This window comes from Apteryx rowi, unplaced genomic scaffold (assembly GCF_003343035.1).
Source record: "Apteryx rowi isolate R43461 unplaced genomic scaffold, aptRow1 scaffold_433, whole genome shotgun sequence".
NCBI lineage: Eukaryota > Metazoa > Chordata > Aves > Apterygiformes > Apterygidae > Apteryx > Apteryx rowi.
Window position 1 is genome coordinate 599,131 of NW_020450687.1, and position 26,170 is coordinate 625,300.

The 26,170-nt window shown below is 54.5% G+C and overlaps 3 protein-coding genes across 3 annotated transcripts in view; all 3 read left to right on the forward strand.

Annotated features, from left to right (window-relative positions):
- Nucleotides 1–16,974, forward strand: part of REXO1 (RNA exonuclease 1 homolog) — a 37,857-nt gene extending 20,883 nt beyond the window's left edge. Inside the window, exons 8-16 of the mRNA XM_026076491.1 lie at nucleotides 875–988; nucleotides 2,182–2,319; nucleotides 4,946–5,059; nucleotides 5,777–5,850; nucleotides 9,377–9,487; nucleotides 10,060–10,175; nucleotides 10,375–10,513; nucleotides 13,161–13,281; nucleotides 14,049–16,974. Coding sequence (XP_025932276.1) covers nucleotides 875–988; nucleotides 2,182–2,319; nucleotides 4,946–5,059; nucleotides 5,777–5,850; nucleotides 9,377–9,487; nucleotides 10,060–10,175; nucleotides 10,375–10,513; nucleotides 13,161–13,281; nucleotides 14,049–14,137 — 1,016 coding nt within the window. The 3' untranslated portion in view covers nucleotides 14,138–16,974. The remainder of the gene's footprint in view (nucleotides 1–874; nucleotides 989–2,181; nucleotides 2,320–4,945; nucleotides 5,060–5,776; nucleotides 5,851–9,376; nucleotides 9,488–10,059; nucleotides 10,176–10,374; nucleotides 10,514–13,160; nucleotides 13,282–14,048) is intronic.
- Nucleotides 16,975–20,304: 3,330 nt separating this feature from the next.
- Nucleotides 20,305–21,891, forward strand: LOC112971280 (retinal homeobox protein Rx-like). The gene is made up of 3 exons (XM_026076514.1): nucleotides 20,305–20,375; nucleotides 21,104–21,353; nucleotides 21,526–21,891. Exons 1-3 carry the CDS (start codon nucleotides 20,305–20,307, stop codon nucleotides 21,871–21,873), a joined length of 669 nt encoding a protein of 222 aa, XP_025932299.1. The 3' UTR covers nucleotides 21,874–21,891.
- Nucleotides 21,892–24,029: 2,138 nt separating this feature from the next.
- The window catches only part of ATP8B3 (ATPase phospholipid transporting 8B3), a 31,794-nt gene continuing 29,653 nt past the window's right edge, over nucleotides 24,030–26,170 (forward strand). Inside the window, exon 1 of the mRNA XM_026076515.1 lies at nucleotides 24,030–24,042. Coding sequence (XP_025932300.1) covers nucleotides 24,030–24,042 — 13 coding nt within the window. The remainder of the gene's footprint in view (nucleotides 24,043–26,170) is intronic.

Sequence of the window (26,170 nt, forward strand, 5' to 3'; positions counted from 1 at the left end):
ACAAGTTCTTTAAAATGAAAAGCCCCGCTAATGGAGTAACTTTCACATGATGCCTTCAAAGTGATAGACTCGTCCATCACCGCAGAAATCTGTTACACACATTAAGCTTCAAGAGAGAAACGAAGAGGGTTAAGACATTTCATTATTGGCTCTCGAGAGGGTACATTAAACAATCAATTTGTGCTGTTCTTGTGAATTTTTTTTCCTGGTCTCTTCCCTTTTCTCCCCTCTGTCTTCATTACCTTCATGGCCATTAGTCAGAGCAGCTGAACTTGGGAGGCTGGCCTTTAGGAAAGGGCTGCCAGTTAATGATTAGTAAAAAGCACCTGTCTGCCGTTATCTGATGTGTTGAGCATATTCCAGAGCTCTGAAGCCTTTCTAAAGGAAGTTGAAAGATTCAGCGAGGGAGTCTGGTCTGCAGGGACTTAACAGCAAAGCTTCCCACTGTGCGAGGGTAATCTCACCACGCAGCCCCACAGTCAGTTATTTCACTTTGCCCATGACTGAGTTGAGCTGCTCCGTGCTCAGTCCTCTCTTGCTTTATCAGGAGGGGGACGTGGTGTGCAGAGTAAACAGGCAGAGCTACAGGAGTGTCCTGGGGAACTGTACAAATGTCCTTGTCTGCTCTTAGAAAAGTTGCTGTGGGCTGGCAGTGCAAACAGCAAACTCCCCATAATGCTGGAATGAATGTACTAGGAACAGGCCACTGCTACCTAACATGCCCCATTTTCTGGGGCAGACCAGGAGTTCAGGAGGATAACTTTAATCCTCCTTTTGTCTGTGTTCAGTGCCCCAAACTTTAGGACGGATGTCTCCTCCTCTTCCAAGATTGCACCTGATCTCCTGTTTTGTGTCTCCCCTCTTTCCACTGCAGAGACAAGTAACAAGAAAGTGGTGTCCCATGAAGCTGTGCTGGGAGGGAAGCTTGCTGCGAAGACAAGCTTCACTCTAAACCGATCAGGAAGCTTGAGAGCAGAGGATTTAACAGGTAAGACCCTGCTCCTGTGATGCTATAACCTGTAAGTTACAGCTGCAGGTATAGCACAGTGAGTGGGGAGAGCGGGATCTTGCCGATGCATGAAGTGATATGATTTATCTTTGGGCCAGTGTTATGAATTCTTACCTAACTGCAGCGTGGTGCTGCAGACTTGCTTGGTAAAATGCTATGCTGCTCTGATTAGTGCCTGCTTTACTTCCCTGCTTTGGGCTGTGAGTTCATTGATGTAGTCTGTGTAGCTTTGATGTAGCCTCAGCAGCTGATCAGAACCAGCTCTTGTGTTTTGGACGTTACTGGCTTTTGGACTTTTTTTTCGGCGTGGATTTTACTTTAGCTTTCCTGCCCTAGAGGTGTGCTTTCCGTTGTGCCTGTGAGATTAAAGGCAAACTTACTAATATCTCCATCTGTTCTGCAGAGCTCAATTTCACATTTACAAATGTCATAGTAAGGTCGTATCGTAGCCAAAGGATTGTGCCACAAGCATTATCCGTGTTGGGTCGAATCAGTTAYGAGCGTTTTAGTTGCCAAGAGATGTAGGCAAATTGTTGGGGAGATCAGAAGAGACGGGGCTGCTGCAGAGCAGAAGGAATTGATGTGACGAAAGCTTGAAAGAGCCTCTGTAGCTCAGCTAAGCAACATCAAAGGGTACACGGCAATATTGGAGGGGTTTAACATAAGGGCTGGAGCAGAGATATTGAACAGGGTATAAGAAATTATAATTACACTTTGGAATGAAATGAACAGCCTGAAATCAAGAGCAGGAARAAGCACCTGATAATGAGATTTTTAGCTAGCYGTGGGTGGCCTCTGAGGCCACCCTTCTTTGGGCTGTGTTACAGTTTATCAGTTAAAGCATTGAAAAAATTAAAATRGGAGGTGTCTCACATTTGTAACAAAAARGCCTGAAGATGGATCCTTTGAAGGAATTCCACTTTGGCTGGGTTTTCCAAACATACCAACTTAATGCTGGTTGTTGAAGGCTTTAAAAATCAGCTTGTGCACCAATGACCAGAGATGAAAAACATTGCCCCAGCACCTGTCTCCCTGTCAATACTGAGCAAAGGCAATGAAAGCAAGTTCAAAATGGTGGGAGTTCCTCCAGAGGCTTGGTAAAGCAGAAAATGGTAGGAGAAACTCTACGTGCTTCTGTGATGTGGCTTCAGCATTGTCTTTGGTGTCTGCAGGAGCTGCCTTGTACCGGCGACTAAAGGAGTATCTCATGACYGAGGAGCAGCTAAAGGAAAATGGTTACCCAATGCCTCACCCGGAGAAGCCAGGCCGCGCTGTCCTCTTCACTGCAGAGGAGAAGAAAACTATTGACTGTAAGCTCTGCTGGCTACTTCATTCTGCAAGGTTTGCTAGACACGTTACAGCTGGACACACCTGTCCCACTTGAAACCAGTCTTTTCCCATAAAGACATTACTGGTCTCAGCACGGAGTCATTTGCTCCTGTTGTGATGGGTCTCCCTGAGTTGTGACCAGTGTCTCTGCAGGCCAGCCTGACACAGAGGAGTTTGGCTGCAGAAGTCTTCTGCCTTCCTGGAGGACAAGTTCCTTCAGCTTGCATGTCATGAGAATGTATTTTTGACACTCAGTTTATAGGTTGTGATATGTAGGGCTGTGAGACTGAGGTGAGCTTTATAATTGCTGCCAAAGARCAGGACTTGGTTGGGTTGCCGCCCTAGACAAACTGTCTTTGACCACCCCCTTTGAGGACTTGCGTTTTAGAGTTGCTCGGTGCAGATTTTAGGACTTCTCCCTTAGTCAAGTGCCTGAGTTTGTTACRCTAACCTGGACACTATAGGCGGCTGGTGTAGGGAAGATTGAGAGGCTCCTGTTCAGCTTCTAGTGATGCTCTCCTCTTCTAGGGGGAGCATTATTATTATTATTATTTTTTAGGGCCTCTGTGCATATGAACTGCTGTTATGGTGTGATATGGAAGGACACTGGGCCAGACTGGTTTGCCAGCGCGTTGTGCAGTGCTGTTTTTGGATTGTGCAGTTTTCGGCTTGGTCACTTGATGGCGCTGGGCTAAATAGTTTCCGAAAGCTCTTTTTGTAGCTGGATGAAATAATCCCAAAGGTTTTCTCTGGACCAGCTGGGGTCTTTATTTGTCTGTCTGTCTCCTTCTCTCTCTCTCTCTTTTCTTTTTTTTCCTTTTTTTCTTTTTTCTTTTTTCTTTTTTTTTCTTCTCTGAAGTCCTCTAGCAGGAGTTACGCTTCCTAAATGCTGATGAGAGCAGGCTGTGATGCAGCAGGGATAAAACACATGCTTAAAGGAGCAAAGGATATATTTTGAGGTGCCTTGCCAGGCTCCTTTGAGCATCTCTTTGGAGAGACCTTGCTAAAGTGTGTTAAGTGCTCATCCATATTAACACCTTGTGTCTACATTTGTCCTGCAGTTGCTGAAGCAACCTGTACAAAAGCTTTCTTGCATTAGCACTGTCAAGTACTGTATTTGTTAGAGCCCTTTTCTTCGGTTAACCAGACACCTCCTTTATACAATTCTGAGATCACGTTCCTGGTCCTGTTTCTGTAGTTTCTTGCAGATGTTACGGGATCTTTGGTTTTGTGCATGTTTAACTGAAGCTATTGCTAGTCTGTTGTTAAGGTTGTTGCGACATGCTGTGTGACAGTGGTCAGCAGATGAAAATGGACTACGCTGGCGTTAGACAGAGCTGTCCCTGACTTGGCAGCGTGCTAGCAGGTCAGTTTTTCATGTTGGAACTAAGGGAGTTGCTTTGGGATCAGAAGCATGGCAATCAGCTCTTTTACCGTGGATTTTTGCATCTCCCTTCTTTGAACGGTGGACAATACTGAAAGCACAGCCGGCAGCCTCTCAGTGCTTGCTTTTGGGCACRCACCCTTTCAGAGGCTGTACAAGGCTTACTTCTTGGTCAGTATTCAAAGTCTAGAGCTTGTGGTTCCAAGTGCTGGCCACGACCAAGGAGAATAAATCACATCATCTTCGTGCTTAAGTACCTGACAGAGTTCCRTGGTGTGAAGTTTAGCCAAAAGGAGTTGTGCTCCCACGTGAATGGGAGGAAGTGGCACAGACAAGACAGAATTCCCAGTTCCATTTTCAGGACTTTAGTACTAAAAGGTGTGGCTAATCTTTGGGGCGGCGTAACAAAATCTTCAGGTGGCAGAGAGCATCAAAACACACTTGGACAAAACACTGAGTCAAGGGGAGGTGGCAATGTGGTAGCCAATGAGTAGCGGGAGTCAATGGTACCGTGATACCCTGCTCTTCCGTGTCGGGGCTGCACAGCCCTCTTGGAGTTGTGAGACTTATCCCAAGGTATGTGTGACTTCTGTCCTCTTGATCCAGTTGTCCAACTTCTGCCTCACCGGTAAGAGCAGAGGTTCCAAAGGGAAGAGGGAGAAGTCCATAGCTGCCCTCTCAGAAGGCTTACTGGTCTGTAAGCGTTCCCATTTTTAGAGGCTAGAGAATCCTTACAGAAAAGCTGTGCCCAGGAAGAACTCAGACACCACTTGGAAGTGACAAGGCATGAATCCCCTGGAAACCAGGCCTCATTAGCTTTTCATATCCAAAGAATTATTTATTTATCCTGTTTTTTTTTTCTTTTTTAATAACTGTGTTGAAGTACAACGTAACTTGCTGTGGATGGAGAAATAATGCAGAAAATGTGCATGTGAACTGTGTCGGAGCTGATGTTGCACAGCAAAGAAGCACTAGGGAGCCTTAGGTTTGCCTCTGAAAAGTGGTTTGGGGCACGAACTGAGCTGCGGAAGACTGCATTTTCAGAGGGATTGCTGAATCTCTGTGGCAGTTTGAAACAACGGCTGGAATCCTTTTGAAAAGCAAAAGTTTTATTTGTGAATTTCACCAGAGTTTGGGGCTTGATTTGCTCATTGTGTTTCGGCCAAGTTTACCAGGCACAGGATTCTCAATGACCTGACTCTTCTTCTTCTTTTCTTTGAAAGCCTCCTGTAGGATTTGTTGTCGCTGCGGCACGGAGTACATGGTCTCAGCCTCTGGAAACTGCATTCGCAAAGAGGAGTGTGTCCATCACTGGGGAAGGCTACGCAAGCAGAGGGGTAGGTTTCTTCAAAAGAGGCTCTCTCAGTCATGTGCTAGCTGTTTTCGGACTCTGAACACCAAGGCTACGTTATCCTTTGAGTTACCCTGGAACCTTTTGTGGCTCTTGGGGCTTGTCAAACTCATGTGTTGTGGCAGTTCCCAGTTTTGTCGCTGGGTGGCCCTGCTCCTTATGACGCAGGCCTGCAAAAAGATGCTGCGGGATGGTGGTGTGGTGCCTAAAATGTGAATATGGGGCTGGAGCAGAGGTTGTTGATCTTGCAGWTTAAAAACACGTAAAAACAAACTCCCAAAACATTTTTATGGCCATTGAAAGAGAAGTCTTATTAGGAGCCTGGTTTGTGAACACTAGGCTTCTGTTGCTGCCCAAGAGAGTTGGCTGAATTCATTTGCAGCAAGACCTAGTTTGAACTTTGCTGGAGTTTTCCAACAAAGCATCTGTGGTCAGTGAATTTGCTGTGTTGGGTAGATCCATCAAACTGCTCTGCTCATCTGCACCGTRGCTGGTAGGTAGCTTCTGGAGTTTTTTGTCTGGCTGAGTTGGAGAGCTTTAAACACTTTAGATGGCTGCATGTGAATCCATAATTATTTGTCCCCTTTGTCTGACACGTTATTGTTGCTGTGCTCATCCAGGATAAATGTGCAYTTGTGAGCTAAAGTTTAGGTCTCTTGTTGATAGGGCTCCTCTCTTTGACTCTTGTCTCTTGCTCTTTCAGTGCCTGGTGGATGGGAAACTCATTACAGCTGCTGCTCAGGAGCTGTGGGTTCACCAGGCTGCCAGGTTGCTAAAGTAAGTAATTGAGCAACACCTTTTTATTCTCAGTGACATTTGTCCTCTGTTGCATTGGTGATGGCTGTGTGATCATTGTTGAAATCTTTAAAAGAATGGTGGCTCCCCTTAAGGGAAAAACAAACATATCTTAAATGTATTCAGCTATGCAAAGGTAGGAAAATTCAGTGTGTGGCAGGAAGGAGGAGCCTCAGCTGTCTGGAGTGACGTGGTTTCATTTGTTCTAAGCAAGTGCCTATGTATTAAGCTGCCCAGCAAAAGCTCAGATGCAGACTGCTTTGGGAGAGCATTGAAGAAGTGAGAAAATAGGGAGTTTCCTTTTAAAGAGCAGGCTTGGGGCCTTGAATCCAGTGTATCAGTACATTTTTCTCATCTTTTCCTTTCCCAGATACCTGTGCTAAAGTAACTTCCTGCTGTACGGTGAATCCTTTCTTAGTTTTCTGTTTATTGCGTGCCCTTTGTATTAAGGAGGGGAACTGTGCCAAGAAGCCTGTTGTAATCCATAAATGTTGCTTCTCCTGGGTGGGATAAGGATCCAAGGACTAGAAAACAGCATGAAAAGCCTGCTTAGGAATCGAGTTCCGGCGCTTTGATTGAGCAGACCACTCTGATACCTTCGCACAGGTGCTTTTTTTTTTTTTTTTTCCCTATAGGCAACTGAGAATTGGATTCCTAGCCTGGCATCATTGATGCTGTCTCAAACCATTGACTGAAGGGAATGATCCGTCTCTTGCCTCTCCCCTAGGTCTTTGGGCCTAGTCACTTGTTTCAGTGGCATTTTTGTGTTCAGCAGCTGCTACACAGGGGAGAGGAACATGCTGCAGAGCCAAGTGAGAGGGAATCTAAAAGAGTCATGTCCAGTGAAATGGGCTCCAGAGCGAGYCTATTATAAGATACCTTCTTGTCCCACTCTTTGGAAGACCTAGGGCAGTACGGGGCCAGCAAGACTGACTGTAGGTTCTGGAGATGTGTGTGTGTCCTCCTTGTCCTGGTCAGATGCTAGAGCTAGGAAGTGAATTCTGGAGTAAAATTCAAGGTTTGTCGAAGTAGGAAGGACTGTCAGCACGTGTGCCCTAAAGGCCTGATCTGCCCAGTCTGAAGTATGGATGGGGATCAGACAGGCTGCTACTTTTCCTATTACTTTTTCATTTGGAATTAGAATCTCTTTGTAATCAGTGTTCTAAAAAACATGGAGCAGGGAAGGCAGAAGAAATTGATGGGGCTATAAAAACATGACTTCTCTGCATGTTTTTGCGTGGCTGTTGTAGACCATAAAACCCCACGGCCTTTTAAGAAACATACAATCTCTCTAATAGCCTCTTACTTGATGAAGCATGCTGCCTTGGCTCCAGGGCTCAGGCATCCTTTCACATCTGCCTCCTCCTTGCTGTTGTGCTGCTACAGATCACTCCATCCTGGTTTTCTTGGTTTTTCTCATCCAAATGAGGGAGTTTCACAGCATCCTGTGATGGTAGAATTATGATCGGAATACCCAGCCCGCTTCGGATGAGAATTTGAAATGAGAATTGGGATGTTTGGGCTAGTGGGGGAGCGCAATATTTTTCAGCTTCAAAGGAGAGCATGGAAAACAGCAAATATGTATAATCATGACACTCTAGACTAGATCTGTGGTTGGTTAGAAGAGCATTTCTGAGTCTTTTCCTTGTCTTTTCCTTTCAAATATATTTGAGATCTGCCTGTTTGGGTTATGCTGCAGTTAGCAAGTGTGGCAGGAGATGGCAGAACGGAGCTGCGCGTATACCTACAGCTGCCCAAGAGCTAGGAGTGTGGGGCTGCTGTTCTTTGTGATAACTGCTCCGGTTCTTTCTCTCCTCTGAAAAACAGAAGCAACTTTTCTGCCCTCTTCTCAGGAAGAGTCGGAGGGTTGCTGAGCCTCAGCTGCTGTAGCACAACGCCAGGATTTTTTTCCTCTGCCATTCTGTTATATTGCATTGCAGAGGGAGGGAAGGGGTCAAGTTGAAGGGGTGAGAAACATTTACTATCTGTTGGCTTGGTCATCTGCTCTGTCCATTTGTTTAGCAAAACAATCAGATTCAGGGGCATGGATGCAAAATTGTCTAGTGTGGCCTCTTGCTCCTGGGAAGCGATGAACCGCGCAGCCTTTGAGCAATGCTGACTTCGGATACAGGGAGAGATCGGACTCCCTGTTTGCCCACCTGCCCAGTTAACTTGAAATGATGCAGTTCTCTGTGCTCTGGCTGTACCTACAGTAATAACCTATACTGGAAAATACGCAAATCCCTGCTTTGGTTATCCTTCCACTCAGGTTTCAGCTTACAACTACTTCTGTTCCTCATATCTCCAACCTTCCTGTCCTGAGGTGATGCCAAGTACAATCTGATTCCTTGTAGGGTGAGATTTGTGAGAAGCATGATAAAGGAGGCTGTACACAGACACTGGTGTAATTGTGGGCAACTATGTTTACTTAGGGATAGAAAAACTTTAAAAAGGTGTTAAAAAACCCACTGGGGAATAAGGAAGAGATGGTGAAACTTCTGGGTGTGGTGCAGCAGTTTTAATTTCACCTAAAACCACGTTAATGGACAAAGGGGCAGTTGCAACCTTTGCCGTGCTCTCTACTGTGTGTTCCTACTTCCTCACTGGCACGGTGGTGAGGGTAATCAGATCAGTGCAATGCTCCAGTTTAAAACTCCCCCTGCAAAGAAGGTTTTCAGACTGACCAGGTAGTACCAGTGCAGGCGCAGGGTGGGATCTGTGGCTGCGGAGGAGAGGAGAGTGCGGAGGAGTGCCTGTTGCAACAGTGGCTTCGTCTTGCATTGGCTTAAGCCACTCATGAAACCACTCCCCGAGTTTCCCTGCTAGCTCAGGGAGCGTTTCGGTACTGAATCTTGTTGACCCTAGAGCTTTAGCAGGGGATAATGAGGAGCGGTTAGAAATAGTCTCCATTTATTGCCTCAAGTGCTAGAAGGCAGTAGCTCTTGTTTGTCTGTGAACTGTCTGGTTTTGGAATACAGCGGCTTTTATTTGCAGTGTCTGCACGCATTGATGTTTTCTTGTACTTCATTACACTAGACTTTCTCTTGCCATTTCTGGGTTATGATACACATGATACTAACTGTGCTCGAACAGGGAAGTTAGAGATTAGCATCCTGCACCGAGATRTCTTGTCCACAGTCTAAACCATGATCCAGAAGCTGGAGTAAATCCATGTAAGACCTCAGTGTGAGCCTTCCCAGAGTAACTCTACTCTGAATCGAAAGTTATTCGAGATCCCCATCTCCTCGTCCCTGGATGTAAGATGTATTGCTCCTATATGAGCTGTCAATGCAATGCCACTAGCTCTGACCTGTCTTTGGAACTGGGGTCACTTCTGGCTATTTTTGCCACTGTGGTGAACTTCTCAGACTCATTACTAGGTGAACCTTATTCCTCATTAAGCTCTAGAAATGATAAAAAAATTTCATTTGAGTTGGAGGTTTTGCTGAAATGGGAGTCTATGGATTCTTGTTCCTGCTGCCAACCAATGTGCCTTTTTCCCTTAAAGCAACATGTTCACGATGGGCGGAAGGAGAGCCTTGATGGCTTTGTGAAGACTTTTGAGAAGTTGCCTACAACTGATGGTTATCCTGGAATCTACGCATTAGACTGTGAAATGGTGAGTCCTGGAACTACAAGTCCTAGTGGTAGAGGCAATGCACAGGCAAAATAAGGCTTGGAGGAAGGCTGAAGGTGCAATACAAATGTCTGAAGGGAAACTCTGTCTCCCTACCATCTTCCTTCCAAAAGGCAGGAAGCTTGCAGAGGGGGAAAAAAAAACTGTTATGGCCTGAAGGGGACCTTGCCCCTTACCCATCACCCATGGGAACGGTATGATCCAGGCTGCTTGTAGGGAGAACCGGTGCTCAGAATGAGACTGATCAGTCCTGAATTCTGTGCGTGTGTCCTTATGATGTTGTGGACTCTAAAATGTAGAGGTTCTGTTAACTTTAATTAAACCTTATTAGTTAGTTATGCCAGCATGTGCTTCGTTTGGGAATCACACATACCCTTGAGAAATGATAGCTAACTGGCCAATATTAAACAGTGTATGTTGGCTGGCCCTGCTGTACTAGACCTACTGCGTCTGGGGAGCTGAAGCGCTGTGGTGAACAGTCCTGTAGATACCATGGCGAGGACTGTGCTGTGGTTGGCACGCACTTCTCTTCATGTCTGGTGTGTTGCTTGCAGTGTTACACTAAGCAAGGACTGGAGCTGACAAGAGTAACTGTGATCAACTCTGACCTGAAAGTGGTATATGACACTTTCGTCAAACCGGACACCAAGGTGGTGGACTATAACACCAGGTAAGGACAGCCTTCCTTGGGTCACAGGTCTTTTGCTCAGAATCAGGAAATTAGGGGGAACTGCTGGGGAATGCTTGCTGAGACCCCAGTGACTAGCACTTCCTAACGCTGAAGCTTTTTGGGTGGCCTCTGATAACCTCAGAGCCCTGGAGGTGTTCCTTTAGTGAAGGAAACCCTCCTTGCTGCTCTTGCACTGCAGATTCTCAGGGGTGACAGAGGAGGACCTGGAGAACACTAGCATCACCCTGCGGGACGTCCAAGCCGTCCTATTGAACATGTTCAGCGCAGATACCATATTGATAGGGCACAGCTTGGAAAGCGACTTATTTGCACTAAAGGTAACTTGCATGTCTTGCATTTACATCTTCCTCTAGTTCTTTCTCGCCCTGATGTCTGTTATGTGCCGCCTTTTAATTTAGAAAGCGTTTTGTTTCCAAGAGCTAGAAGGGCACAGTAGGTCTGTCTCATCTCTGAGCCAGCAGGAAGCTGCCTGTGAGGCATAGCTGGAAGAGCAGGGGGAGTGGGTGGTGTGTGCGGTGCTTGCGGCCTCACCTCAGCTTTCAGTGACCGCTGGTGTCCAGTGAGACGGGTGTCTCCAGGGGTGTCTGTGAAGGATGACTAGAGAGGGACTGGCTGTAAGGACTGATCTCAAATCGTTTGCTGGTAACCCCTGTCTGTATAGCCAAGAACTATTGGTGTCACTGTTGGTGTCAGCATCCTTTCACTGCTGCGAAGGTGGGCTCAGCCAGGAGGTCAGGGACTGAACAAGGTAGGCTCAAGGGTCCCCCCTGCCTTCTGGATGTCCAGAGAAACTATTTTAGAAATGGGACAAAGCTCTTTTTCTCTGCCAGTGGAGATAATTATCTGTGGTTTCTCTTCTAATTTTAAAACGCCTGTCTTCTCCAAGTGAGGTTTTCTGCCTAGTTTGCTGTGATTTGTGGTGTTACTTTGATCAAGCCATTTTGACCTTTCATCTGTCTTTTTTCCTGCCTGGCCCTTGTCAGTCTAGTCTGAACATCTCTCGGCCATCTCTGCTCGCCTGTGAGGGAGGGCTGCGCTCTCCCCCTGCGCTCTGAACACAGATCCCAGGGGGCTTGTCCGGGGTCACCAAGAAAGCGTGCAGCAGGCAGTTGAGTCTTTAGTCTGCGCTCACAATGCAGAACTTCCTCCAGCCRTTCTTTATCAGGCAGCTTCTTTGATAAAGAAGCTGCGGCTGCCAACTCGCRGCAGTGGTTTGGAAGCAGGAGGTTTTAATGTCTGCAAAGCGCTTTACCTCTCCATGGCACCCTTTATCCCAGCGTCTCGGAGAGTTCATCATCATCATAAAAAAAATTATTTACAGTTTTATCAGCGCGAGATGACTGTGTTGGCCTCTTAGAGGCATGATTTTTTCTCTTAGCATGGCAGACGCTGCCAAGAGAACGAACCCGAGAGCAATATAGCAGAGCGTGACAGGCAGTGGCATGTCAAGTCGTAATGTCTGAAGGCTGTGGCAGTAAAGACGACATCTCGCTAATGGCCATGGCAAGCTCCAAATGGTGATAGCATTTCAGTTTTTATTTAAGGCTRTATTATCCTGTTTCCTCCGTCTTTCCTGATCTACATAAGTAATTATTGTGCCTGGGTGGGTGCCAAAGTTGACTGCAGTCTAGGAGAGATTATCCATAATGTTGGCAGTTTTACACTCCAAAGAGCGTAGCAGGTTGTTTCCGTTAAATTGCAGCTGTTCTAAGGCATTTACGGATCTGGGCTATGAAACTATTAACGCTGAAGTTACAAATTGTCACGCAACATTAGCTGGTGCCCAGGAAGAGTCAAGGCAGATGAGGAGACTGGATTATCAGGGTCCCGTCACTTTGTGTTGAGACTCGGAGCAATTCTTTGGTCAGGGATACAAATACCGTATTGTGGTCCTAAGCTCGCAATGTGGGTTTGCCTTCATCCAAGTTCCTTCAGCTTCCACTGAACACACGTTCTTGGCCAACAGAGGATTAATCTCATTTTACTCAAAAGTAAGAAATTAGGATTAAGGGAAGAAAAAAAAAAAAAAAACACTTTACCCTATGTTTATGTACTCTGTTGAATGTGGCTTTTGGGAGAGCTCTGGTTGTGTGTGGCCCCACAGGACCCCTTAGTACAGGACAGGTAGCATGTTGACTTTTCAGCATCCTCAGCACTTCCAGCACGATGACACTTCATACCTAGAGGACTGCAAACCTCTTGCCTCCACTGTGTGCCCAGCCACTTGGACCCAAACATGGGACTGGCCAAGGCTTCCCTCCCATCTGCTTTATAGTTCCTTACACCCAGAAGTATGAGATCTGCTTGACCCATTTCATCCTGTGCTTGCTAATCCAGTGCTGGTTAAAAACTTCCTGTTGACTCTAATTGCTGACAGACTCTGGCTGGAATTTTTGGGGGTTGGTTTGCACCTCAAAGGTTAGGTCTTTTCCCTAGAAGAAGCAAAAATCCTGCTCCCACAGCAGTGTGATGTGCAGTTTTGATTCTTATGTGCTTCCTGCTTAAGTCCGTGTCCCGAGAAGCTGTTGAAAGGGTGTAACAAGTTCTGTGTGGTCACTGGGTCCTTGGCTTTGTTTTCCATTGTGGTAGGTACCCTCAGAAATCTTCCACCTCCTCCAGGCCAGGGTACTAAGGATTAATCTGTGCTGTTGTTTGAGTTATAAGAACTGAATAAGCCCTGGATTTCTGCTACGTCGTGTAGGGTAGCCAGGGCTTTGAGGGCAGCTACGCTGGCTGGCAGAGCACCGGGAAGTAGGTGTGCACATATCTTTTAAGGGGGAGTCATGTTTGACTCAGCCAGAGCTTCCTGCAAGACTGGTTGGGCTGGAGCTTGGTGATAGCATTACACAGAGCCTGAAACGCTGATCAGAATATCGCTTTAGCACRGTTAATTCCAAGGAGTGTCTGACCCTGTGGGAGAGGGAAAATAAGCATGTTTCTTTCCTGCTCCCTCCCTCCCTCCAGCTTATCCATGGCACAGTGGTGGATACTGCAATYGTCTTTCCCCACCGCCTGGGTTTGCCTTACAAACGGGCTCTCCGGACGCTGATGGCAGACTACCTCAAGCGCATCATCCAGGACAACGGTGAGACGAGGGAGAAGCTGAGAAGCGAGGGTCTCGCRTCCCATCCCACCTGGATGCAGGTTCCTTGGACCTGCCTCCCTCTCTGCTCTCCCCCAAGCCCCATCTCTCCCTCCTGAGCTTTATTTTGCATAGTGTCTGCCAGTAGCTGTGAACAGGACAACATATGAAATCTCTGCCACAGACCTATTTAGTTTGAAGCCTGTGCTGAGGGCCTGCAACACTTCCATCTTCCCTCTCTGTGCTAGATGGGGACCAGGGACAGGGGACCAGGGACATGGAGGTGGTGCCAGAAGGCCAGGGATAGCTCTGTCAGGGCCATGTCATGCCCTCCCTTCTCTCTCTGGCAAACTGAGATTGACGTTTCCRTTTGAAGCATGGCACGTTCCTTTCCACCTTCCTTGAGCACATTGTAAACATACCGCTGGGGAAATGGAGGCCTCTCTGACCAGCTATTCCCTAGCCTCAGGGCCTGTGGAGTAGCAGCATTTCATTCCTTATTTAAACGAGGGAGCAGGCATGGAATGAAGTCCAGCAAAAATGTGCTTAGTGGAAACTCTTCTACTTTTAATCCCCCACTGGTTCACCATGTTGTCCCACAGTTGCCTGTACTCGCAGTGGCAAAGGGAAGTGAGCAGCTGGGCCAGTAGTGTCAGGCAGGACTTTGTCTTTGGGAAGCCTCTGTCTGCTTTTGTGCAGGTGGCCCCTCGATGGCAGAGGGGCTCGCTGGGCTGAGGTGTTAACTGTGGTCCTTGTCTTTCTGTCTCCAGTGGAAGGGCACGACTCTAGCGAGGATGCCAGAGCTTGCATGGAGCTGATGGTCTGGAAGATCAAAGAAGATGCTAAAGTGAAACGATGACTTGCGCTTTCCTCTCTCTCCTGTTCCTCCTCCACCTCTTTGAAGCAGTGCAATAAATGCTCAGAGTAACACTGTCCACCTGTACGCAGCAGCATGCTACCCCAGACTCCCCATGCACTCACAGGTATCTATGGGACTTAAGGACTGCTGCTGGTGCAGCTGAACGGCACCAGCTCACTGCTTGCAGGTCCCTGTGTCCAGGTAGTGGCTCTCAGATCTTTTTGACTCCACCTGAGGAATACTCTGTGATACAGCAGTTGCCTTGGAGGCATGGCAAGGTGGTTTTGGATAGTGCAACCAGAGAGAAACTTCTTGGTTCCTAGGAGAAGCTTTTAGAGGTAGGTTGGATACACATGGAAGGATCTTTCTGGTTCAGTTAAAGGCAGATCTCTTTTTTTCCAATGTAACTTAAACTGCCTCCATATTCCAAAGCAGGTAGCTTCCCTCAGTGTTTGGAGAAGGGGGAAACGGAAGAAAGCAGGGCAGGAAGCTGTGAAATGAATGGGTTACGTAGCTGGCTTATGAACGGCAAGCAAGGGGTGGTGAGAGTCAAGGATCAAGCCATCTGGAAAGAGATCCTAGTACGGACCCGTGGTGGAGGAAAAAGCCAGAGCTGGAAGAGAGAGGCTGTCTCAGAGGTGTGGTGGGAGCAGCAGGCTTAAGAAGGAGTTGGGATTGGGGAGATACCAGTTGCTATGACCCAGGCGATCTCTCTGGTGAGTGCTGGCATCCCAGTTCTGCAATAGCTGGAAAAGGGAGAAGCCACAAGTGTCAGACCTTGCCCAGACCTCAGGGAGCCCCTGGCCAGTGCGTGTAGTGGTGACACAGGGGACAGCGGGGCTGTGACCAATCAGGCTCCCAGAGCGAAGGGAAGACTTGCAGCCTTCCAGGGCAGGAGCTGTGGTGGGGTGCAGAGTGGTAAAGTCATCGTGATTGCTGGGGAAGGCAATTCCTTTTTGCAGGCTAGGACAAGCTGTCCTTCCCCTTGCTGCCGAGCTTCCAGTGTGTCTCCAGCAAGCTCATATGTAGGGATCAAGGCTTGGGAGTGACCTGGGTGCTTCTAAGATGGCACCTAAGTGCCCCAACAATACTTGCAAGCATGCAGGGCTCCCCCCCAGTTCATCCCTGATAGCAGGGACTTGATRCAGGGAAGATCAAAAGCAATAGGTGAAAATGTTCTTTTAAACTAGTTTACATGTTGGATGTTTTAAGAAGAAAAGCAGAAGAGCCGGTTGTTGTCTTGGTTTGGCCTCCTGGACAAAAGCAACGGTCGATAGTTTCTCAGTCTCACTTACAGCAACTCAGGCAGTGACGCAGGCGGACTGCAAAGGCTCTGATGGTCTCTGCCTGCCTGCAGGGTCTCTGGCAAGGCCCCATTGCTTTGGGGAGAACAACAGAGCTGAGAGAAATGGTCCCTAATTTAGATGTTCTCCTTTAGCTGAGGTCCAGGTAGCATCTCAGCACGGTTGCAGCTGGTTATTAGAGCAGAAATCGTCTAACCCCCTTCCCCTTCCAGGCGTGGACTGGAATTGCTTCCCCAGCGGTGGCCTGGGCAGCTCAGGGCCTGGCCCCAGGTCCGATACGTGGGCAGGTCTGCTCACTCAGCCCCAGGAGGTTCTCCCCATAGCGTTACTGTCCTTAGAGGAGAGGATGTGGTGTTCAGTGCCAGGCCTCTGCCAGGCTCCCTCCTGAAGCCACCGGGAGGGATGGGGGACTGCAAAAGCTCCTGTTCTTGCTGAGCCCTTCTGCGCTTTCTCTGGTGGGCAGTGACGAGGTCCCAACCTGTTCTTTTTCCCAAAGTTAGGGCCGTGCAGCTCCCCGCTGCTTCCCCAGCGGTTCGTAGGCCGTGTTGCATCAAGTTCTCCCTGCAGCCTGCCTTTGCCAAGCATTGCAACCTCCTCCTTCCCTGCTTTGGGGCTTCCACGTGAAGGAGCGCTGGACACCTTGTCTTGTCCCCTCTCTCCCATCGCCTGCTGTTGCAGGAAACGATGCTGTTCTCGTTCTTCTGCTCAGGCCATGGGAGAGAGGTGGAAAGTTCAGTGCTTCCTAACCAGGGAAGGAAGGTTTGCTCCTGCTTCTGCCTCTTCCCCACAGCAGAGCCCATTTATCTTCTCCCCTGGTTACAGTGATGGAGCGTACCTGTAAGCAGCCCACCACGCGCTGGGTCCCCATCCCCTCTGCAGGTAGTGATGCTGCTTTAGACGGAGTAACCCTAGGAAGGAGACACGAGCGTACGGCTCCCGTCTCCGCGGTGAAATGCATTACCGTAGCTGTGTTAGACTTTGAAGCCAGCTCTTGCCTCAAGGATCCCCGATATTGGATGCAAAGTCCCAGCTCCCGCAAAACCCAGCGCCTGTGTTTCTACGCGGGTGCAGCCCGTGTCCATCCGGTGCGTTGGCATCCTGCTGTGGAGCTGCTTTCCTGGCTTTCCCCCACCAGCTGGGCTGAGGGAGCTGGGCTTGGGGAAAGGTAGAGCACGGGCACAGTGCATTTTCCTCTGGGTTTAAAGCCTGAGTCTGGCCAGGCGAGAGGGCGTCTCAGTCGTTTCCCCTTCTGAAGTACCGTTTCCTTCCCGGTCCGAACCCGCGGCACGTCCTCGGGTGTGCGGTAGAGGTGTGCGACCAGCGCGGCCTCCCTCGTYGTGCGACAGGCGCGGGCGCTGCTCCTGTGTAACCGGGGCTGGGGCGCCCTCGCAGCGCGGTCCCCGATCCCCAGCCGGGGCGCCGGAACACTGTAAAACCAGAGGTTGAAGGTCGGCGAGAGGTTTTTGGGTTGTATATAAATATTGTAACCTGTAACTTTTTGTAACTGTTTTTAATAAAAGGGTGTTGACTAGATGCACGCTCCCGAGTCTGGGTCTGCTCTGCCGGCAGCAGGGTCAGGGAGGACGTGGGCGCCGGATTGATCCCAAGGCTGGGAGGGACTGAACGCTCCCGTCCCTTCCCGGCTTTGCGGGAATGTCCCTTAGCCTCCTTGGCACTGTTGCTTCCTCCGCGTCCTCACGAAGGGTCTCAGTGCTYGGGAGGCAGGTAAATACCCTCGGGGGAGACCATGGGGGCCGACATCTTCCCTTGGGCTCTGCGTTGACCTGCCCGTGCTCGGACAGGGCCTTCGAAAGGGGTTTCTCCCGCTCCACAAGCCCTGGCTGGAGAACAAGACTTCCTCACCCAGGAGGTGATATCTCCTTGGACCACAARACGAGGTGATGTCTGTGGGTCCCTGTGCCTCCTGCCGCTGTGCTGAGCACCAGCAYGTCCCAGCGCTGGGACGAGAACCCAGGAGTCGTGGCTCCCGCCTCCGCTTGACCACGGTCCCCAGGAGAGCCCGTATCAATCTCACAAATGGGGCAGGAATTAAAGTGCCAGGCGAAGGTGCTGACTCAGCACGGAGGAAGAGGTGAAGGTAAAAAGTTCAAATAAAAAATAATAGGCTATTAGATGACCTCACTGGCAATGTGTTTTATTTAACGTGCTGCTTACGGCTTGGCGGTGGCCGCAGTTACTTAGGATGCTATAAAAGTCGCGGCTGACCTGTGTTTTTAGCCGCCTTTATGGACGTCGAAGCCGTCGGGCGAGCTGAGCTCTGGCATTAACCTCTCCCGGTGTGATCCCTTCCCGCTTGGCTTCTTTCATCCCGTTACTGTCCCCTGTTTTGCAAGTCGCCTGCTGCCACGGGGGTGCTGGAAGAGAACTGTCACCCCAGGGTGAAACCAGGCACTGGGAGGTGACGCAGGATCCCCTGTCGGTCCCCGAGTCGTTTTGCTTTGCTGCTCTGTGGGCAGAAAGGGCCGAGTCTCCTCTTGGGACGCTTTGCAGGGGGCCGAAACGAAGCGTCGAGTGGTTTCGCGAGGGGCTCGCTGGAGGAAAGGCCTCCGTTTCCCTCTCCCGCCGGGAGGCGAAGCCGCGGCCGTGCCCCACGGCACGGGCATCCCCCCTTCCCCGAGCGCGGAGGCGACGGAGCTGCCTGGGATGCCGGTGCCTTAACGATCCCCCCGCTTTGTGCCGCCGCGGATCGATCGCCGGGGCCGAGGCAGCCCGCGGCCCCCAGCGCCCGCGTAAGCTCTTTACCGCGCCGCCGGGCTCCCCGTGTCGGCCGGGTCGTCGGGGCTGCGGCGCCCCGCTGGGCCCGTGACGGGGCTGTCAGAGCTCGTTTCGGCYGCGGGCAGGGGCGCTGGGGAGGGGGGGGTCCCGGGCGGCGCGGGGGGGCAGAGCTCTTTGCTCAGCCCTCCGCGCCGCCTGCTGCTTTGCTTGCCAGGCTGGGGAGGGATTTGCAAACCCGGCGCTGGGTAAAAAACCCACCCGAAACAACCCACGCTGAGCCCTGGTAGTGGGCAGGGTGAGAGTGGGCAGCMCCGGGCTGGTTGCGTATGGGGAGGTCGTTAACCCCCCCCCCTTACATGGCTGCAGCTGAGACCCTGCAGCTCATCACACGCAGCCTGGCCAAGCGGGCCCAGCGTAGAGCCGCGGCCCCCGCCGCGGAGCGTCCGCGTGAGYCGCCCCCCTGCCACGGAGCCGCCCGGCGCGGGTCAGAGGTGAGCCGGCACCATCGATCCTCTCTTTAAAAAGCTTTTTACCACGTTTTGTCCGGACCCTTCGGGAGCGCGGCGGGGGAGAGGGAGAGGCGGGGGGGGGGGCAGTATCGATCCCGCGCCGGGGGTCGCTCGGGCTCGCGCGCGGCGGGGGGAAAAGCTCTTTACGTGGTGACAGCGGTGCGGCGAGGCCCTTTCTGCCGCGATCGATGGGGACGGGGACGGGGACGGCGCAGCAGCCCCGGCACATCTGCTCCCTCCACATCCCCCCCCCCCAAACCGCCTCGCTCCGGCCTTTTGCTCCGTCTCGCTGCCGGATGGGGCTGAGCCCGGAGCACCTCAGCCGCTCCGCCYGGGCCTCGGTTTCCCCCCCGCGTCCTCAGCGTCTGGCTGCGGAGCTGGGTGGGAGCCGGGGCGCGGGGGGGGAAGATTTGAAGGCTCCTTGTGCCCCGGCGGAGCGGGAGGAAAGTTATCCCTTAGGATAAGCTCCAGCGTCTCCTTCTGGGAGGGGGATTTGGTGCATGGAGCCGGGATTTGGGCAAAGGGAGCGGGCTGCACCTCACCGGGGGCCAGGGCCGCCCTGTCCCTCTCCCTGCGTCACCCCGGCGGGTGCACGGGGCCCCCCCCCATTGCCGACCCTTTTAACCGGCAGATTTTCGCTAATCCTCGGGGGCGGAGGGCAGACAAAAGCCCCCGGCCCCTAATCCCGTCTCGCCGCAGGGCCGCGACTGTCAGGGAGGCGAAGGCCGGCCGCCCCCCCGGGCCGGGACACTAACGCGCTCTGACAGCCGGGGAGGCCGGGAGGCTCCGGGCCGCGCGGGGTCGTCGGGGGTGCGAGGTGTCCGAACCCGGCTGCCGATGGTGCTTGGGGATGGTGCGGGGGACGGGCAGCAGCCGTGCCTCGGTTTCCCCAAAACCCCCGAGAAGCGGCTCCGGGGAGCACCGAGGGGCRGCCGCCTCCTTCCTTCCTCGAGCCGGTGCAGTGCCAGGCACCCGTGCCGGGGGCAAACCAGGGGCCRAGTCGTTCCCGAAGCGCTCAGGGCATTTTGGGGGACACATGCCGGAGGAGGGAGGCAGCGACCTGCCGGGGAGCCAAATCGCCCCGGCTGGGGAAACTGAGGCAGGGGAGCTCCTGCCCCGGCRTGTCCCCAGCGCTGGGGGCCGGCGACAGCCCCGAGCCCACATTCTTCCGCCCCGGCTCAGCCTAATCCCCYGCCTGAATGGGGATAAAGGGCCCCCCCGGGGGGGGAACGGTCGCAAACCCCTTTGGAGGGGAAGAAAAACCAAAGCCCTAATCCGGCCTTCGGCCTCGCTGGCCCCATTGGCTGCCGGCACCCCGGGCGCCAGGGGGTTACGCCGCGGGGGGGAGATGGACGYGCCGGCCGCTGGCTCTTAAATAGCCACCCGGGCCGGAGAGAGGTTTGGCGGTTCGGTTCCCGGCAGCCCTGGGCTCGCGGGTGCGGCCAGGAGAGGACCCAGGCGTCYGGGCTGCGGTGCAGGGCCCTGGAGGAGGTGAGGAGTTTGGCCGGGGGGGGGCTGCATCCCTCCATGTCCCGGCTTAGGGACGCCTTTGTCCCCCCTCCTGGGGCTGGGGGGACCTGGGGCACGATGTCCCCAGGAGCTCCCGGCACCCTCCTGGATGGCGAAGCAGAGGGAGGGGTGCAAAGCTCATCAGGGACCAAAATACCCTGAACGCCAAGATCTGAAAAGGTGCCGGATCTTTTCTTCCGTGACTCCTCGCGTTTCCTTTCCACGCTTTTCTCTGCAGGACGCTGCATCCCGGATCCTCTCCAAACCCCGGGCCCCGGAGCGGCTTTGCTCCCTCCCAGCTGCGTTTTCCCCCCCACGGTGACTCCTTCCCGGACCCCGCTTGCGCCATGCTCCTGCCCCAGCTCCCCCCCGGCTGCCTGTTGGGCCCGTCCTTGCCCACCCTGTGCTACGTCGGCGGGCACCCGCTGGGTGCCACGAGCCCCCTGGCCGCGGCGGGGCCCCTCCGGCAGCCCCCGGCAGAGCCCTACCCGCTCGTGCCGGCCCCTGCGCCGGCGGCGGCAGCCCTGCATGCGGGCAGCGTGGTGGAGCGGCTGGCAGGTGAGCCCGGCCCCGGGGGGGGGGGCCGTGGGGCAGCCTCGGCCCCGGGGGGGGGTTCGGTGCTCTCCCGGCTCCTCCTGGGCTCATCCTGGCTGCTGGATCCAGCCGGAGGGTTTGCAGGGGAAACTGAGGCCAGGCTTGGTGGGGACTGGGGGGGGTCACGGCTTTCTCCGCTCACCCTGCGGGGAGACACCTGTACCCCCCTTAACCCCTTAATTTTGCACGGGGGGGGGGCTGCGTTTACAAGGCTGGGGGTATTAATCCAGGCACCCTGCCCAAACCCCAAGGGGTCCCGGTCCCGTCCAGCAGCCCCTTTTCCCCGGTGGCTCCTTCTGCCTGGCTTTGGGCAGGGAGGAGGGAAAAGGTGCCGCGCTCCAGCCGGGAGCCGGCTGCCGCTTGCCAACCCTCCCCGCTCCCTCCCCAGAGCTGCTGCTGGAAGCGGGGTACGGGGTCCCCCCCAAGCACCGCCGGAGCCGCACGGCCTTCAGCCTCCGCCAGCTGCAGGTGCTGGAAAGAGCCTTCGAGAAAAGCCACTATCCCGACGTGGCGACCAGGGAGCGCCTGGCCCTGGGCATCAACCTGCCCGAGGCCAGAGTGCAGGTGAGCAGCGCCGCCGGCCTCATCCCGACGCCCTCCGCAGGGGCGCCCGGGACGGGGGATGCACGGCGTTAGCCCTCTGCACCCTGCCTAGGGTGCTCCTGGCAAGGCCGCGAGGGAAGCGCCATGCGGAKCCCTGCCGGCTCCATCCCACGTGTTTTTTTTTTTTGGCCAGGTCTGGTTCAAGAACCGCCGGGCCAAGTTTCGCAAGAGCCAGYGCCGGCGCCTGGAGATGGGGGCGTCCGCCAGCCCCCGCCGGGGCCACGGGCCGGGGTCCCCCCCGTCAGAGCCCAGCCGTGTCCCCGCCTGGAAGGCGACGACAGAGCCGCTCCGGTGGTGTCTCCTCGAGGAGCCCCGGCTGCGGGTGCTGGCGGGGACGTGGCTGGCAGGGGAGCTCAAACGGGGGCAGAGGACCCTGCGGCCCAGCTGCCTGCTGGCGTTGCCCTTCGCTGCCTACCAGCTGCCTGCGCCAGGACTGCCGGCAGCCCCCGGTGCCCCGCCAGCCGTCTCCAGCTGGAGCTGACCTGAGACCTGGCAGACTCGTGGCGCTTGTGTGAACTGCCCGGATGGGAGGCGGGTGGGGGGTTTGGCCCAGGGCGTGTTTTGGGTTTGGGGGTGGGCAAGGAGGTGCTGGGGGGGGGGGTTGTGGGGCCTCTCCCTGCAGCGCAATAAAGTGGATTTTCCTGCCTCTCCCGTGTGGCTTTTGGGCCTGGAGGCCCCAGGTCTCTGCTGGCTTCTCCTTGGGCCCCAGAGCCCCCAAAGTGCCCTCAATGCAAGAGGGGGCTGGCGGGGGCTCCCCAGCCATGGGGGTCCCTGGTCCTGGTCCAGAGCTGGGAGCAGGATGGGGTGGGTGACACAGGGGTGTCACCGCTCGCGCCGGGCTCCTCCTGCACCCTCCAACCACCTCCCCAGCCGGGCTGGCGAGCGGGGGCTCACGGGGGGGCTGGAAAGCAGGTCGCCGCTGCCCTAGTGCGGGGCCACCCACCTTGGGGACAGTGTGGGGGACCCCGGCGTGTCCTCGCCAGCCGCCCTGCCCACAGCCCCTGGGGTGCTCTCCCACTGTCCTGAGCCGGCAGGGCTGGATTTGGGATGAGGCYGGCGGGGACCTGCCCCGCGAGGAGCTGCCGTCCCTCCCAGCGGGGACGGGACCCCCCGCCGGCGCCCCGCTGGTGACGCTGGCACCGGTCCCACCATGGCTGCTGCCTGGCTGGGCAGATTTGGGGGGGGGGCAATTTTGGGGTGGCAGAGGAGGGTCATGGCACCTCCTCTGTGCCGGCACGGGGGGCCAGCGGAGGCGGTCGAACGCCACCGGGCTCGAGCCTGCCGCCTCCTTGCAGGGTGACGCTGGCACGCAGGGCTTGAGCAGCCGAGAGCTTGCAGCATCGCTGCTTCCCCGGAGCGCCGGGACGGCCCGTGGGGTCACTTTTGCTGGGGGGCTGAAGTACAACCAAGGTTCAGGCTGGGAAGATGCATTAACCGGAGCTGGCAGAGGGGCCGTGCTGGAGAACCGCTCAGCACTTGGGCCCGGGATGCCCGGGGATGCGCGTCGCTCCACTCCCGGGCTGGGAGGGGACGGGCCGGCTGGGAGAGAAACGAATCCCTTGTCCCGCAGGGGAACTTTTCTAATTATTATTATTTTCTCCTAACAAACGGGGCTTTGTAGGTGCTCAGCAGTTTGGAACGGGGCACCTGGAGCTGTTCGTTCTGGCTGGCAAATCCACGAGCAAAAAGAGCGACGCAGGTCAGCGCCAGGCCTTGAAGATTTAACCCTTCTCGCCGCGCGCGGGAGGCTGCGACACCCCCGGGCCCTGCCAGACCCAGCCGAAAGACGCCGTCCCCGAGGCATCGCCGGGTCGTGGAGGTTCATGCCTGCCCCTCGTCCCTGGGCACCACGRCAGAGCGACCCCGTGGGTGCCTGGGGCAGGAACTGGGTGCCGTGAGCCCGGGCTGCCTGTGCCGCRGGCAGGCGATGGGCTGCGGTGTTTTGCTCGGAGGGGGGTGTGTGAAATTTGGGAGCACGGCTCTGCAAAGAGCCAGCTGGGCTGGCCRCCGGCATGCTTTCCCTTGGCGATAGGCATTGCTCGCCCCGGCGCTCTCCTAGCTTGCCCCAGGCCCATGGGGGGGGGATCTGCCACCCTTGGGGACACCCCGGCACTGTCAGCGGTGGCATTCAGGGCAGAGGCGAGCGGTGCCTGGTGCAGCGGCATCCCCCTGCCCAGCTTTGCTCCATGCGCCGGCCTCCTAGCACTCGCTTAATTGCACTGTCGAGGGGGGGGTGTTCAGCTAATTGCAGGGAGCGATTGATTGATTGGTAAAAAAAAAATTGTCATCTTCATCGGCCCGGGCCTGCGGTTGCCAGGGTGACCTCAGCGGGTCTCCAGCTAATTGCAGGGAGCGATTGATTGATTGGTAAAAAAAAAATTGTCATCTTCATTGGCCCGGGCCTGCGGTTGCCAGGGTGACCTCAGCGGGTCTCCTCCGGCGTTATCGGTTCCTGGGTCCCCGCGCCAGCCCAAAGTCACCTGCTGCTCTTCCCCGCGGGGGCTGAAAGCCGGGGTGCGAGGCCCTTTCCTTCCTCCGGATCCTGCCGGCCGCTGCAGGAAGCAGCAAGCGGCTGCGAAAGCGAGACCAGGATGCGGTGGGTTGCTCACTGGACCAGTGGCACTTTCCAGGGTGGGAATGGCGGTGGCAGGTGCGGGAGCGGAGCGGGTGCAAGCTGGCGAGCAAGAGGTGGCTCCRTGGGCTTCGTTGGAGGAGCTCCGTGGAGGCGCGGGAGCTCCTCGTGCCCCCGCGCAGCGAGCTGCGGGTGGAAGCGCGTGTAGCAGTGCAAGCCCTGAGTCTTGTGTCGGTGATAAGAGGGTGATCGCGCAGGGGAAAATGAAGATTTGGCTGTTTTGAGACTAGAAAGCTTGGAGTTGCTGGAGGAAGCTTGATATTATCTGCTTTTGAGTGAACCCGGAGCAGAGACTCCCAGCACGGCCAATGGCATAAGCAGGCCAGTTCCTCGCTGTGGTTTCCAGCTAGGGGCAACGCAAGAGCGGGCAGGGACGGGACAGTGAGTGGGAGATGGAGCAGGAGGGTYGAAACACCAGATTTCCTCTTTCTGATGCTGCTTCAGGTGTCACCCGCACGGGCGCCTCCGGGAATCGCTGCGGTGGTTTAGGAGATCTTGGCTGAGAGCGGGCACCAGAGGCAGATGATGGGCTCCGGGAGCTGGGGAGGTGCCGTGGGGTAGAAACTCTTCCTGTGTTTTGAGAAGTGGGTGGGTTTAACGTTAATGGCAGCTATTTAGGACTCCCAAACTCTCCCTCTGCRAGCATTGGAGCTTCAGCTCCTGTCCTTCAGCAAAACCACAGCATTGCAGAGCAACTGCGGTTGGCAGGGACCTCCAGAGGTGCCTGCTCCAGCCCCGCTCACAGCAGGGCTTCGGCCGGTTGAGGTCTGAACCCCTCCAAGGATGGAGACACCCCCTCCCTGGGCCCTGCTCCAGTGTTAGTCCACTCTGGGAATATTTTTTCTTAATATCTAGCTGGAATGCCCCTTCTTCCATCCTGTGCCTGCTGCCCCTCGTCGGATGTGGCCGCGGTGCCTGCGGGGTCTCACGGGGGAGAGGCAGGAGCGAGTGCATTAGGATCGCCACGACTTTTGGCCCCAGAGAGCAGCTTCGGACCGGGCAAAAGAGGAGCAATGCCAGTCCCCAGGTATATCGAAACGAAAACCTCCTGCAGAGATTGCACGGCGGCCGCAAGGCCCTGCCGCGCGCCCAGGCAGGTGCGCGGCCAAGCGTTACACRAGCTGTTTACCTGTCCCGCGCCTGGGTGGCTTGAGCACAGGAAAAGTCAGCAGGCTAAAAGGCATGAATCACTTTGCCAGCCAGCGCAACGCAGCCCGGGCCAGGGCGACGGAGGCGAGCGCCAATTTGCCTAATCGCCTTACGCCCCAGCGGAGCCGGGAGGCAGCGACGGGCATACCGGGGCAGAGCTGTTTTGACAAATAGCCTTGCAACGGAAAGCAGCTTATAGGAAACGTGAATCACGGACGGAAGCCGCCCCGCGTGTCGCTCGCCCGGCCGGCTCGTGGCCCAACCTGCTCCCGGGCCGCCGAGCCGCTTTCTGCATCGCCGGTGCAGCCCCGTGGGGTGCACCGAGCTTTCCCCAAAGCCTCCAAACGCTTGCTGCATCAATCCGTTGGGCGAGGGGTAATAATAATACCTCATTAATTTGGCTCATCGCACAGGGCGATCCCCGTTGGACCATTATACGGTGCAGCTTTCGGGGAGGTTGCCCCCCTCTGAGAGCGAGGCGGTGAGGAGCAACCCTGTGAACCTGGATGGGTTTATAGCACCCTGCATAGGGATGTGCCCAAGCCAGCCCCGAAGGTGCCGCTTGGGTGCTGGGACCGGCACCCAAAGCCAGCTGGGCTGCAGCACCCAGCGCGCTCACGCTGGGCAGGCTGCAGAGGACACGGGTCCGCGGTGCGGCCGGGTTGTTTATGGTCCTCAAACTAGTTATTCATGACTGCGCAGTAAATGCTTTATGGACTGTCTGCCTAGCACTTGGTTAATTGCCTCAGGGTTTCTGTGGTTAATTGCAGCGAGCAATTAATCTAATGACAACTAACTCCGGACCACTACGGTGGGACATTTTTGCTGGCATGCTGGAAAAACGCGATTCGATTCCATGATACGGCTTTGACAATGTACGTGACCTTGGAGGAGTGTCTTCAGTTACGGGCGCAGGGCAGAAGAGGTGATCGGAGCACTCGCAAACACCGGGCTGGCTTTAATCTACCTTGTTAGGTCCCGTTGCTAACGAAGCAGC